Source organism: Monodelphis domestica, chromosome 3, assembly GCF_027887165.1.
Source record: "Monodelphis domestica isolate mMonDom1 chromosome 3, mMonDom1.pri, whole genome shotgun sequence".
Classification (NCBI taxonomy): domain Eukaryota; kingdom Metazoa; phylum Chordata; class Mammalia; order Didelphimorphia; family Didelphidae; genus Monodelphis; species Monodelphis domestica.
This window is the reverse complement of record NC_077229.1, coordinates 259771045-259784995: the sequence shown is the minus strand read 5'-3', so window position 1 is coordinate 259784995 and position 13951 is coordinate 259771045. Positions and strand designations below refer to the sequence as shown.

The window sequence follows — 13951 nt, the reverse complement described above, 5'->3', positions numbered from 1 at the left end:
CTCCTGACTCCAGGCCTAGCGCTCTAATCACTGTGCTACCTAGCAGCCCTGGTAACCATTATTTTTATCAAGTATAGGTCAATGATTCATGATTTCACTTGTTTGTGAATTCCAACTGCCCTTATTATCTTGGTTGCCTTAGATGCAAATAAATCATGTAACTTTCCCAGGGTGAACCAGCCAATAAGTTTCAGAATCATAATTTAAAGCCAGGTTTTCTTGAGTCCAACTTTCTTTCCACTCAATATATTTAGTTAACACACATTCATTAAGCGTTTACTGTGTACTAGGTACTATGTTAAGCCCAGGGAGTCCAGAGAAAGGCAAAAAAATCCCTTTTCCTTACTGAACTCACACTGCATTAGGGGAGACAACACAGAAACAGCTATGTGCATGCAAAATGTATGCCAAGTATATAAAGGCAGTCTGAAAGAAAAAGATAATAGTATTCAGAGATATGGGAAGGAACTTTTTGCAGGTGGTGGGGTTTAAGCTGAAAGAAGCCAGTGAAATTAAGAGGTTAAAAAAGAGGTCAGTGTTCAGGCCAGGGGGTGAATGCAAAAGTGCAGAGAAGGAATGTGGATAGATGGGCTCAGAGACCTGCATATAGGTCAGAGTAGCCAGATTGCAGTGTGCCTGGAAAAAGGAATAAAGTGAATGGAGGGGAAAAGGTAAAAAGTAAGAAGGAGCTTTAAATACCAGAGAACTTTTCATTTGCTCCTGAATATAATAGAGAGCCATTGGAAATATCTGAGCAGAGGCAGTGAATGACATGATCAGAGCTACACCTTAGAAAAAATAATCTTGACAGCTAAGTGGAAAATGGATTAGAGTAGGAAAAGACAGGTAAACTAGTTAGAATGTTGTGATCACTGACATGACAAGGTTTGGCAATGAATTGGATAAGTGGTGTGAGGGTGATGAGTTAAGGATGACAGGATCTCTTCAAATCTGATATCTTCAAATATCTGAAGATGTGTATGCAAAGATGACCTAGGTTTTTTCCCTATATTTGCATAAGTTCATAAAGACAGAAAAGAAAGTAAAAACAGAAGAAATTTTTATTTTTGTTAAATATAAGAAAGGCCTTTGGGGCCATATATAAGACCAATAAAATACTGGGGAAAGCTAGTAGATGAGTAGGTATAAGATCTCCATCCATAAGGATTTTTTTTTTTTAAGAATGGACCATATCTATATACTGTTTTAGATTTACAAAGCAATTTTCTCCATAAAGCCCTCTCAGAGAGAATAAACAATCATATACCCTTAATAGATTTGATGATACCTGAAGGAAATGGAATTACATAATACTTTGAGATTCCTTTTATTTCTGTCAATCTGATTCTCAATTCCCAACCACCCAAAAAAAAGTATTAGACTAAATATGAATGAAGGTTTATTATAAGATTCAGAGAAAAGACAGTTTAGAAGCTTACACTGAGCCCTAGTAGTTATTAATATTTCTTGTACTTTTAGAAATATTGTATATTATTTTACCTGCTAATTATCAAAATTTCTGAAAATCAAGATATGATTCAGAACAGAATATAAGTTGTAAAGCTAAAAAAAAAAGGCATTTTCCTGAGAGGCAGAATTATGTAGCAGACTTGAATTCAAGTCCTCCCTGTGACATATCCTGGCTGTGTGTCACTGAAACCTCTTGGTGCTTAGGCTGCACTGGTAGGGCAGGTTTGCTCAACTGGAAGTTCCCTATGCCACTGAAATCACAGGTCTAGTCCCTATCCCTCTGCAGTTAGGTGGGCTTTTATATTTGAGCTCTACTGTAGCATTAAGAAAGGATGATTTCAAATTTGATTGCCTAGGCACATAGCATTCATTTAGTTTAATACTAACTTTATTAAGGCCTTTTGTGGGGAGGATTTTTTCCCTCTCAAATGAAAGTAAAAGAAAATACATTCTCATATAAAACAGCACTTTTATTTGAAATCTTTACCGTCTGTCTTAAATTGATACTAAGTAAGAATATTTATAGCATAGTCATGTTTGTAGATTAAGAATGTTGGGAAATTTTTTTTGTTGATTAAGTTTAATTACCAAATTAATTTAATGCTTTTCAAAATAAATTTTCATGAATATATTTTTCTTACATCATCAGATTTGTCTCCTAGTTTCTCTTCCCTTTCCCTTCCTAGAGAGCTATCTCATATAACAAAAATGTTTTTAAAGGAGAAGGAAAAAGAATAAGAGAAAAAAAACAACAAAACCAATCAGTACATGAAAAAGTCTGACATATATGCAATATACTACACTGATGTGAACCTCTTACTTCTGCAAAGGAGTGGGGTGTCTTCTCATTTCTCTGGGGCCCTTCTTCTTTATAATTTTTCAGTATTCAAAGTGAATATTTTTTAATAGCTAGTTTGTGTCAAGGTTTTTCTTTGGCCTCAAAATTACTACCCTGAAAAAGTAGTACTCATGCCTTTTTTTTCCTTTTCCTGCTTACTTCTTATTCAATATTCTTATCACTTTTTCCATGTCATTTTCCTGTTTTCAACACATAGTTAATTGATACAATATAATCTGGCAAGTGGATGAATACTAAATATTTCCAAAAAGGTTTTCTATCCAGACTTTGTAGAGCATTGCTGACACTTTTAATTCCACATCAAAAGGCTACATGCTATAAAACAAACTATACTGGGAATACCAAACCACTTTAACTCTTTCTAAGCCTTATGTAAATGTAAAATGAGTGTAAAATGGGAAGTTGGGACTAAAAAAGTGCCTTTCAAATCTTACGTATCAAGGAACTAGTGAGTCTCCTGGTGTATGATGAAATTACAAGATGTAGGGAGTAGCAAAAGAGACAAGGATATGTACCTTTTGCACCTAGCACAGTGCCTGGCACATAACAAGCAGTCAATAAATACTGATTGATTCATAAAATGCGAATGACCCTTTCAGATTTTCAGTGTTCAAATTTGTAGTTCATTAAAACTTCGAATTCAGACCTTGAGTAACCTATTTAGATAACAAAGTGTATGATATTTTGGTGGTCGTTTGCCTGTGAAAGGGTCAGAAAATTGTTAACTACAGTAGGTCTGTACCATTTGCCCTTTTCTCCTCCCATTTATTGATGAGGGTGAACAGGAGAGGCTGAGAGTTAAAAAGCAGCAAAGCTGGTCCTGAGAGAATGGAGCTATGGAGTCAGTCAAGAGGAAAGCCAGCTTGCAAAAAGAATCCCCATGCCTCTTAGAAAGCACTAGGTGGGAAGGAATTTCTCTCTCTTTTTCCACTATTAACATCTCATAGCACATGTAAAAAACTATAAGAGACAGGTATATTCCTTAATACATGTATCCTCAATACTAAAATCCTTTCTATTACCCAGCGGAATTTTAAGGTTTTACTTCACAACTATTTCCCCAGCAAATGATATGGCATTGGTACAATTTTAGGATAAGTGAATTAAAATTCCAACAAAGTATTCACTTTAGAGATGTGTTAGATTTGATTTGAAATGTTACAAACATATACCTAAGTACTCTCCTTGATCATTATTTTTCTAGCAATCAGCCAACAGGCCTAGACCACATGGCCCTACATTGGGAAGAATCCTTGTGCATCCCTCAGACCACTAATTAGCGTTTTGAATACTTTTTGGTGTGTATGATTTGCAGGAATGAGTGTTACTAAAAAAATATGACATTTTCCATTTAGATGTGTGGATTTAGCTATATACTGGGTAAATGTTGAATGTTACTTATCATAACCTACTATTTATGTTCAAATTCTCAAATGAATGTACGCTGTCAGTGTTCCATAGTATTTATTGCAGCTCGAGCCTAACTTCGCTCCTAATTATCTTTATATCTCACTGCAGTGGCTCACTGGCAATACTTGTAGTTGCAACAGCTGAAAAACATAAACGGTTCATCTTGTTTGTTGTAATGGCTTTGTGTGCACTTAAAGCTCAACAATCCCTCAAACCCAGTATCTGTAGCAGCCTGCATCTAAAACCACTTTTATTGCTATGCCTAAGATAAGAGGGCTTTCCCACCAGAGGAGATTGAGAAAAAGTATTGAAGCACCTGTTTTCAAAGGTTTGTCACTCATTCTCTATATGCTTGTCAGTCCTAGGTGTAGAAAAAATGTTGCATTGTCACATTTTAAGAGTAGAACAAATGTACAATGTTGTAAGAAATTTAAAATCTTTGTGTGAGCTAAATTTTTAAAGTAAGAGGGTGAATCTCTCCTATGCATAGCAGCTAATCAAGCACCATATTGCTGAGACCTTTGCCTGCCCCTGTCCTTTTGATTTGCCCTGGGTTCATTTCTCTGTAGCTGCCTGTCCAATGAACTGGGGAATTTGGCTCTCGCTGTTGTAATTCTACCATTTTATATTCCTGAGGATAGACAGTTTTATACCTACACAGAAAGGGAACTTCTAAGCAATGAAGAATCATAGAATGATTACAGTCAGTTGAGAAACCTCATTGGGACCTTTACCTTAGGGCTGCACACTATCTCTTGTATTTCAAGTGAGTTCTTTTCTTTCTAATGCTTTCTATATGAGTGACTCCTCTCCCGCTTGGCCAGTCTGCCCACTGCTGCTGTTGCCACTGTAAGTGCTCAAGTAGTTACTTCACTGCTCTGGTGCCCAGGAAGATAGTCATTACTTTTCAAGATCCCACAAGGTTCCTCTACTAAAAGAAAGAAGCCATAAATGGGAGGCAGCCCTATCCCAGACACACGATTACCAGTGGAACAGTGTGCTCAAGAAGCCAGTTGAAGAAAGGGCATCCCCCATCCCTTCAGAGCTCAGAAAGTTATTCTTACTCCCTGAAGCCAACAAGATGGAAAGAACCTGAAAGTCAGCGATTGTCCCTTTAGTCTATCCGTGGTATTGCATCTCAGTAGACAATTTAAAATGTCATCATGATCTGCAGGAAATAGAAAATATCTGTGATAGCTCTGAATTTTGGGGAAGGAGGAAGAGTTCCTTACAATCTGAAGGGGTTCTTAAATATCTAAACTTTAAAATTCGCTTTCTCCAAATATTTATTTGTTGCTCAACTATGTGAGGACAGAGACTATCTTTTTTCCCCCTATGTCCTTATAAGACAGTGGATTGAACATAATAGATGGTCAATACACTTTCCTTATTGCCACAGAAATGGGGCATTAGATTAAGCAAAGTTTGGGAACCTAATTTTAGATAGGTTAATCTGTAAATAGCTTTAACAAACTAAGTACTTACAAGTGAATAAAAGTAAAACTACACTGCCACACATCCCTAGCTTTCACTATACTCTTGGATGAATAAAAACATATCTTGGGCAAATGTCCAACTATAGTTACTGGAAGAGACAAAGCAAGAGTTTTTTTAAAAACTATAAAATGAGATTGCTACCAGAAACTGCTGGAAAAGAAATGAGTACTTGGGAGGGGAAATACTGGAAAAGAAATGAGAGTTATAGGAAGAGAATTAATAGCTCAACACAAGATATTACCTCCTGAAAGAAATTCCAAAACAAAAAATCTCAGAAACATTATAGCCAAAATCCTGGGGGGAAAAAAAATACTGCAAACAGCCCAAAAAAAAAAAGCTTTTAAGTACCCAGGAGTCACAGTCAAAATCACAGAAAATTGATCCACTATCATAAAGGAATGGAGAGTTTGGAATATGGTATTCCAAAAAGGAAAAGATAAAGGCTTACCACCAAGAATAATTTACCCAGAAAAACTGTTTATAATTCTATTGGGCGGGAATGGATTTTTAATGAAATAGAGAACTACCACACATTCAAGAAGAAAAACCCAGAGTTGTATAGAAACTCTGAAAATCAAACAGGAGTCATAAGAGAAACATGTGATAAATATGAGTGAGCAATCATAAAAGACTAACCAAAGATGAATTTTTATGTATGAACTTCAGAACCATATCAGTAGGAGTAATAGAGGAAGTCTAATAAGGCAGAGGGTCTAAAAGTGGTCTGTTGTTGTTTTCATTATCTTAAAAGAGAGAAGAAAAGTGTACTAGGGTGGGGAAAAGAGAAAAAGGATGAAGGAAGTGCCTTATGTATTAAGTACTCAAACATATAGAAAAATTGAAGGAGAGCAACACCTGAACTTTATTTTCATCTGAACTGCTCTGAATGCAGAAACATTTTGCTTAAAAAAAAAAACAGGAGGGAATAGAAGAAAAGGAGAGGAATGATAGATCCTACCCACTAAGGGAAGAGAGTCATCCTAAGCAAAACAAACTCTAAATATGTAGAGTAAGAAGGGGAAGGGAAAAGGAAGAAAGGAGGAAGGAAATCTGTAATTGGACACTGGGATTAGGAAAAAAGGACAAGGGAGCAAACACAATGCATTCAACATAGAGCACTGACTGAGAATACTCCTCTCTCACACTATTTTTTATAAAGAGGGGCAAGAAATACAAATCAAGACAATGGCCAACTGTGCTTCCAGAGGAGTCAAAATGAAACATGCTACCACCTCTAACAGAAGTGATAAACTCAAAATAAAAATTAAATTGTACATTTTGTACATTGCCAGTGTAGGAATTTATTTTGTCTGACTATGCGTATTTGCTATCAAAGTTTTGTTTTTCAATTGATGAGAGTGAAAGGAAGATTTGAGAAAAAGAAGATGAATTTTCATAATTTGCAAAAAAAAACAAAAAAAAATTTTTAAATATATAAGTTGAATGCAGCCAATATTAGCAAGGAAACAAATAGGAAAAAAAATTAATTGTAGCAAGTTTCTCTGGTAAAGTTCTCATTTATAAGTTACTTCTCATAAGAATGAGAGCCATTCCCCAAAAGTTGATAAATGATCAAAGGTGATAAATGATCAAAGGATATGTATAGGCAGTTTTCAAAGAGAAAAATCCAAACTATTAATAGCCAAATGAAAAAATCCTATGAATCACTAAAGCTTAGAGAAATACAAATTTTATTAGATTGGCAAAGTTGGCAAAGAAAAAAAAGGAAAATAACACATGCTAGAGAACTGTGGGGAAACTGAGACATTAAAGACCGGGTGGTAGAATTGTGAATTAGTCCCGCCATTCTGTAAAGAAATTTGGAACTGTGTCCAGAAAGTTACCAAATGTTCATTCCTTTTACCTGGGTACACTAGAGCTATACCTCAGAAAGATCAAAAGAAAGGGAGAGGGGGGAAGGACCCATATATGCAAAAATATCTGTAGTATTTCTGTTGTGAAAAGAATTGCAAACGGGGGAAAAGGACAGCAAATTAAGTTATATGAATGTAATAGAACATCAATGCATCAAAGGAAATGACAAAAGGGATAGATTCAAAGTAAACAGGTAGACTTTTATGAATTGGTACAGAGAAAATTAAATAGAACCAAGAGAACAATTTATACAATAACAATTGTAAAGGCAAACTACTTTGAAAGACTTGAACGCTGATCAATTCAGTGAACAATCACAAAGCAGAAGAATAATGATGAAGAGTGTTACTTCCTGACAAAAGTAATGAACTCAAGATGCAAAATGAGATGTTTTACACTCTTACTGTGGGAATTTGTTTTGCTTGCCTAAGCATATTTATTACAAAGGGTTTTGTTTTTTTTTTTCAAGAGGGGAAGAGAAGCTAGATGTGGGGAGAGAAAATATTTCTTAATCAAATAAGGAAGAAAATTTATAAAGTATGAGATCTTTAAGGAGAAAATAAATAAAGAGAAAAGAGACAAAAACAGAACTTTAGCAAATGCTAACATCAAAGAACTATGTAGAGGGGGCAGCTGGGTAGCTCAGTGGATTGAGAGCCAGGCCTAGAGACAGGAGGTCCTAGGTTCAAATCTGGCCTCAGACACTTCCCAGCTGTGTGACCCTGGGCAAGTCACTTGACCCCCATTGCCTAGCCCTTATCACTCTTCTGCCTTGGAGCCAATACACAGTATTGACTCCAAGACGGAAGGTAAGGGTTTAAAAAAAAAAACTATGTAGAAAAAGCGAACTCATGGAAGGAATAATTAGATAGAGAACCAAGAAAGTATAATGTCAAAAAGGAGTCTTGGTAGTAAAGATTATTGAGGAAGAGGGGATCAGCTGTATCAAATGTTTACAGAGATGTTACTGACTATAAAGGCTGGGGAAAAATCATTAGATTTAATGATTTGCAAGTCCAATAGTTTCTGAAGAATCATTTTTTAACAGTGGTAAATACAGAAACCAGTTTACAAGTAGTACAGGATCAAGTGGGAGGTAAGAAAGAGATTGAAGTTAATCTCATCCTTTCATAGTATAGTGACTTGTATTCAAAATCTATTAGGAGAGGATCAAGATTTATAATGATTAATTTGTGTTCTGCAATACTCTGTTTTCATTTTTTCTCTTTCAGGCTGATGACAGTAAAACATCTGTGAGAGATCGATTTAATGCCAGACAGTTCATGTCTTGGTTACAAGACGTAGATGATAAGTTTGACAAGTTAAAGGTATGTGTGTTTAGGGGTACAGTTTAACTGAATGTCTGCTCCATCCAGAAAGCATGGACAATAAATGTAGTTATAGTAGGAAGAGTTGGGAAAGAAGTCTTCATAAGAATAAACATGAATCTTTATTCCTGACCAGAGCAGGAAAGTACATTAGCTATTGGTATTGCAGAGTATGGCAGTTATTGATTACCAATGAAAACATTTTCTGATTGGGGTTTTCATTGAATCCTAATTTCATAGCATACCTTGCTATAGAAAATCCCCAAAAGGGTTCTGGAGCGGGAGTAGGAAGCAGTTAAGAACTAATAGTAAGTAAGTAACCCATAGAGAATATATGTTAGCTTGGAATTTTGTTCATTTTTTTTGGTCAATTTTCTCTTTATTTAAATAACAATAATCATGGAAATTTGGTTTTCTTTCATGATTTGGGAGCATACTCTGTAATTCTAACCTAAAGGAACACAAAATATAAGTTGTAACTTTGCCTAGAAATTACACAAACAGGTAATAGTTGAGATCATAAAATAAGAAAATACACATAATTTGAGAACCTGCTATTTCAATCTACAAATATCCATCATGGTCATTGGAAAACAACTCTGATTTTTTTTCTCTTAAACTTGTTTTCATTACAAATTGCATTTATCTTCTTTTCCTTTAAATAGACTTGTCTTTTGATGAGGCAGCAACATGAAGCAGCAGCTTTAAATGCTGTCCAGAGACTGGAGTGGCAGCTTAAGCTCCAGGAACTTGATCCTGCCACTTACAAATCTATCAGCATTTATGAAATTCAGGAGTTCTATGTTCCTCTTGTTGATGTTAATGATGATTTTGAATTAACACCTATATGACGACTATCTTTTCCTGATTTCATTTTCTATGGAGACTGTTTAAATGCGATCATCTAAAATGCAACTGTTTTATTACAGCACTTAATACTGTGGCATATGGCCTTTTGCAATAATTCAGGTATTATTCTTTCAAAATTCTTTAATAACATTTTGTTAAAGTTTATTAAATACTAAATACTGTCATTTTCTAATAAGTGGCACAAATTATTTAGATTTTAGATCAAAAACCAGTTTCCCACTAAAGACTGTTATTTATATTGGTGAAAATTAACTATGACATTAGAATATATTATCAAACTGTGGAAAATACTAAAGAAGGTGAGATACTGATAATAACGCTGGAAGTTGTTATCAAACTAAGTGAGATAAATGAAATACCCATTGATATTTAAATCTTTCAAAGATTTTATTAAAGCTCGTATCATTAAACTCGATAACTTAACTCCCACAGGATAGCACTAAATGTGGAAGAAAAATTGAGAAATATATGTTCATCTTATTGTATTTGTAAATTAATTGTACAGTTTTTTGAAAGATGTAATATTGTTTTCATTTTTAATAACTTATTTTATACATATTGTGCAAATGTAAATAGAATTGTAATTAATGGTCAAAACTTGTACAAAAAATGAATGGTCAAGATCTGTACAAAGAAATAGATATTTTCATTGTAGAACTGTTTTGTCTGAAGTTTTATTGGACCAAAGTTGTAGTTCTTAATTGTGTGTATGTAATGTTTTCTGGTTGGCAAAACTTTGAATAAGGCATGTGTTCGTTCAATTTAGCTTATTTCATCACGGTAACTATAAAGATTGTGACTTAACTATATTGCATGATTCATACAATTCAGCTCCCTTTGGTAACCAATACTTTAAACAATATAGCACTTGCAGGCCCATATTTCATACTAGTCTTCTGTGGTAGTACCTATAACTTAATATGTTAAAATGGGTTTGTTTAAAATTAAACATATACATAAAAATTTTGCTCTTGTCATCATCTCACAATAGAGCCTATTTTTTCCAACAAAATGCCTTTGAATGAAAATTCTTAAATTGTAAATGTCTATTTTAATATTCACCTCTTGAAGATTCTGTAAATAATGTTTAATAAATTTTATTGGTCATGTTAAATCATTGTAAAACTTTTTTACATTGCTAAAATTGTTTTAAGCTTAATAACCTTTGCACTTTTAAAATGGAATTAGACTTTTTGAATTAATCAGAAAATTTGGTAGTTAAAATAAGTAAAAGAAATCTAGTATATGCTGATATGTGTTGCAATATTTATGAAAATGTTTTTTTTCCTAATTGACAAGTTGTTAAACATGTCATTTGTAAAATTTTAAAATCCAAGCAAAAATTTACTTTTTTTTAATAATCAGAAATGGTGATATATCTGTTTTAAAAAGCACAGAAATAGTTCTCTCTTTAAAATATTTAATAAGTGAGACTCAGGAATATTTTGGATCTGAAACCAGCCAAGGAACTTAATTGTTAATCTATAACATTTGAAGGAAGACTCGGAGGAAAATTAGGTTAGCTCAAAAGCAATTATAAGCTTAGGAGAAAAAATATTCAACAGCTTTTCCCTATGCTTTGTTGATTCTAAAATATAATAGTAATGTTTTGCCTTCAGGTGAGAAAAAAGAAAAATCAAATAGGTGAGAAATGGCATGCTATAAGCTAAATCAGCTCATAAAACAAAGTTAATTCTGTTCCAGAATAATAAGAACATAATCAAACTTAGGTTCGTCACAGATGAGCTAGGAAAAAAACTATTACAAAGGTATATATTAAACTTAGGGCTTTTATGTATTATCAATTTATATTTTAATTAATATACTTGGCACTGCAATGTAAACATAGTAGAAAAGGAATGCATAATGCCTAGGCACTTTTAAATGACAGGTATAATTCAGATTGTAATTTGGGGCCTTTTGTTGTTACAGAATCAGAAATACAGAAAAACATTATCAGAAATACAGAGTAGGTGTTGAAGTATTAAATTTGTTAAATTATAAATTCATTAATCCCAGAAATGTTCAAAGATGTTCCATAGAATATAAAGGTCTTTTAGTTTAGACTAGTGTCATATGCAGGAAACCTGTCCTTTATATTGCTAACAAAAAGTCATCCAGCCTCTACTTTTGAACACTATCAATTATGGAAAAGTCAATGTACCCCTCTTCTGAAGGCAACCCATTCCATTCTGGATCTACCCTAATTATTATAAATTTCTTCCTTGTATTAAGTCAAATCCTGCTTTCCTAACTATAACTTTCTGCTCTCTAAATCCACACAGAAGAAGTTTACTCCATCTTTCACAAGACAGCCTTACAGATAATGGAAATTAGCCATCACGTTCTCCCTAAATCTTTTCAGGATGAGCATTCCTTTTTATCTTTCAGCTTTTCTTCTTATATGTGTTCAGTTTCCCTTACCATGTGGTCATCCCCCAAAAATACTATATTTTGTCTATTCTTCTCCTAAAATGCAGCGATTAGAACTTGAACACAATACTCCTGATATTATCTGGCCAGACCAGAATACGTGGAACTATTATTGACCTTTTTCTGGATAATTTTCTGTCTTCCACATCAACCATTGAATCATTTGGTTCACTATTAACTAAAACCCCAAGACAGATTTCACATAAACTAGTATCTTGGGGACTCCTTTTCTAGGTTTATTCTCCTTCACGCACACATATCTAGCCAAACTGGACCTCTTGTTCTTCACCTGCAACATTCCATCTTCATCTTAGAGTCCCTCATTTCCTTCAAAGTCAGCTCAGATCACCCCTGCATTGAAGCTTTTCCTGATCCTTTCAGCCATTTTGTGACTCCCACCAAGTTACCGAATCCTTCTTTATATTTTCTTGAATATGTTTATGCATATATATGTTGTCTCTTCAGATAGAATATAAATTTCTCAAGGGCAGGAACTCTCATTTTTGTTTTTGTATGTCTGACACATGGTAGGTTTCTAACAGATGCTTACTTGCTTGATTAGCCACAACCTCTCAAGTCAGTCATTGACTCTGTGAAGGACTTCACATTTATCCTTATTCATTTTCATCTGAGTCCCTTCCATCTGTAGACTTATGCTTCCATGATACCTGTAAATGAGATAAGCATGAAATCTTTTTTATGTCATTGATTAAAACCCTGTGTAAAACAGGACCAAAGATAGAGTTCTATGGCACCAACCTGGAGAACTCCAGGTTTCCAATGATTGACTATTTAATGTTTTTTAGGGATTTTCCTTCATTCACTTAACCATTATCATCCAATCTACAGTTCTCAAATAAGGCTGTCTACAACAAAATCATGAGACATTTTTTCAGATGCTTTGCCAAGATTCAGATACATCATGACTTACAGCATTCCTCTCATCCATTTCAACTCTGTTGAAAAAATGAGATCTTATTTTCAACCTCATTGAAACAATGAGATGTTCTTTTGACATAAATTGCTAGTAGTGAAAGGATATTGTCTTTCAGTAAATACTACTTCCCTCTGTGCTCATGAGGCCATCTATTTTTTAAAAAACTTTAAGCAACTTTTTATATGAAAGGCATACATAACTTAATACTTTACTTGACCTTTTCCCCAAAAGGGAAGATGTTGTGAAGCAGTATATCAGAGAATAAAAATTAAAACTAGCCACTTTAAAATGGAAACAAAATGGTACGTGATATTAAATATCAGGCTTTCAAGTCTGAAATAGTCAATTTAAGGAAGGGGAAAACTCATTACTTGTTCAGACGAGGCTGTGAAAGATTTTTTTTTTTAGGTGAGTTAACTTTTTCTATAGCTCTAGACTTCTCAAACTATATTATCTCTATCACAATTTTGCTTCCTTACAAGGAGCAGTGTGATGTAGTGGATAGTATGCAGGAATTTGGGTCAGGAAAATATGGTCTCAAATCCCACTTTCTAACATTTATTATCTTTGTGACTTTAGACAGGCAAATCTAAAAGACTAGAAGTTAAAAGGAGAGGTTAAGAAACTATGTTGTTGGAAGGAGCTTTTGTGTCAGGCAATTATTTAAAGTTGAGAGGACTCTCAGAACAAACCCACATCTCTAACAAGTACTTAAGGGCTTCGCACACCAAAATTGCTCTTAAGCTCCCAAATACTAAAGACTGGGAGCTATAATGCCCCATAAAGTTTTTAACTAAAAGAAAATTCAAGAGTTTATTTTCTACTTACTTTGGGGAAACACTCTGGTTATATCTAGAAGTTATTTTATATCAGTTGAAGTTAATGAAAAAAGGTGTTTAATTGTGGTTAAAAAGCTGTTTCTTTAAATAATGCTCTAAATTTTGTATCATTTTGTTTATATTGAATGAGTTAGGATTTGTGCATGTTATTTAATAAAGAGTTGTATTTTTGTAGAAAAAGAAAAAAGTGAAACGTGTGCTCTTTGAATCACCCACTCCTAGAGAAATTCTAGTCGGTTCTCTTAAGTTAGAGATCACTGCTCAACCTGATGGCACTTACCTAAATTGTAAGCATAGGAGAGAATAAGCAGTTCCTCAGCTATCTGAATTGCAGACATGGTTGAAAATAAGATTTCAAAGGAAAAGTCTTTACCAGGCCTGACCTATCAATCACACCCAATGTCATAGACTTCTAGTATCTTAGATGCTCCCA

At 34.1% G+C, this 13951-nt stretch overlaps 1 protein-coding gene across 14 annotated transcripts in view; it reads left to right on the top strand.

The window, feature by feature from the left end:
• ANKRD12 (ankyrin repeat domain 12) overlaps positions 1-13705 on the top strand; it is a 217647-nt gene extending 203942 nt beyond the window's left edge. For 13 of the 14 annotated variants that reach the window (XM_056823667.1, XM_056823664.1, XM_056823658.1 and 10 more), the window contains 2 exons: positions 8344-8439; positions 9105-13705. In XM_056823667.1, coding sequence (XP_056679645.1) covers positions 8344-8439; positions 9105-9290 — 282 coding nt within the window. In that variant the 3' untranslated portion in view covers positions 9291-13705. Of the gene's footprint in view, positions 1-3847; positions 4068-8343; positions 8440-9104 lie in introns of all 14 variants that reach the window. The other variant, XR_008917670.1, reaches the window with a different exon arrangement.
• The last annotated feature ends 246 nt before the right edge of the window (positions 13706-13951 follow it).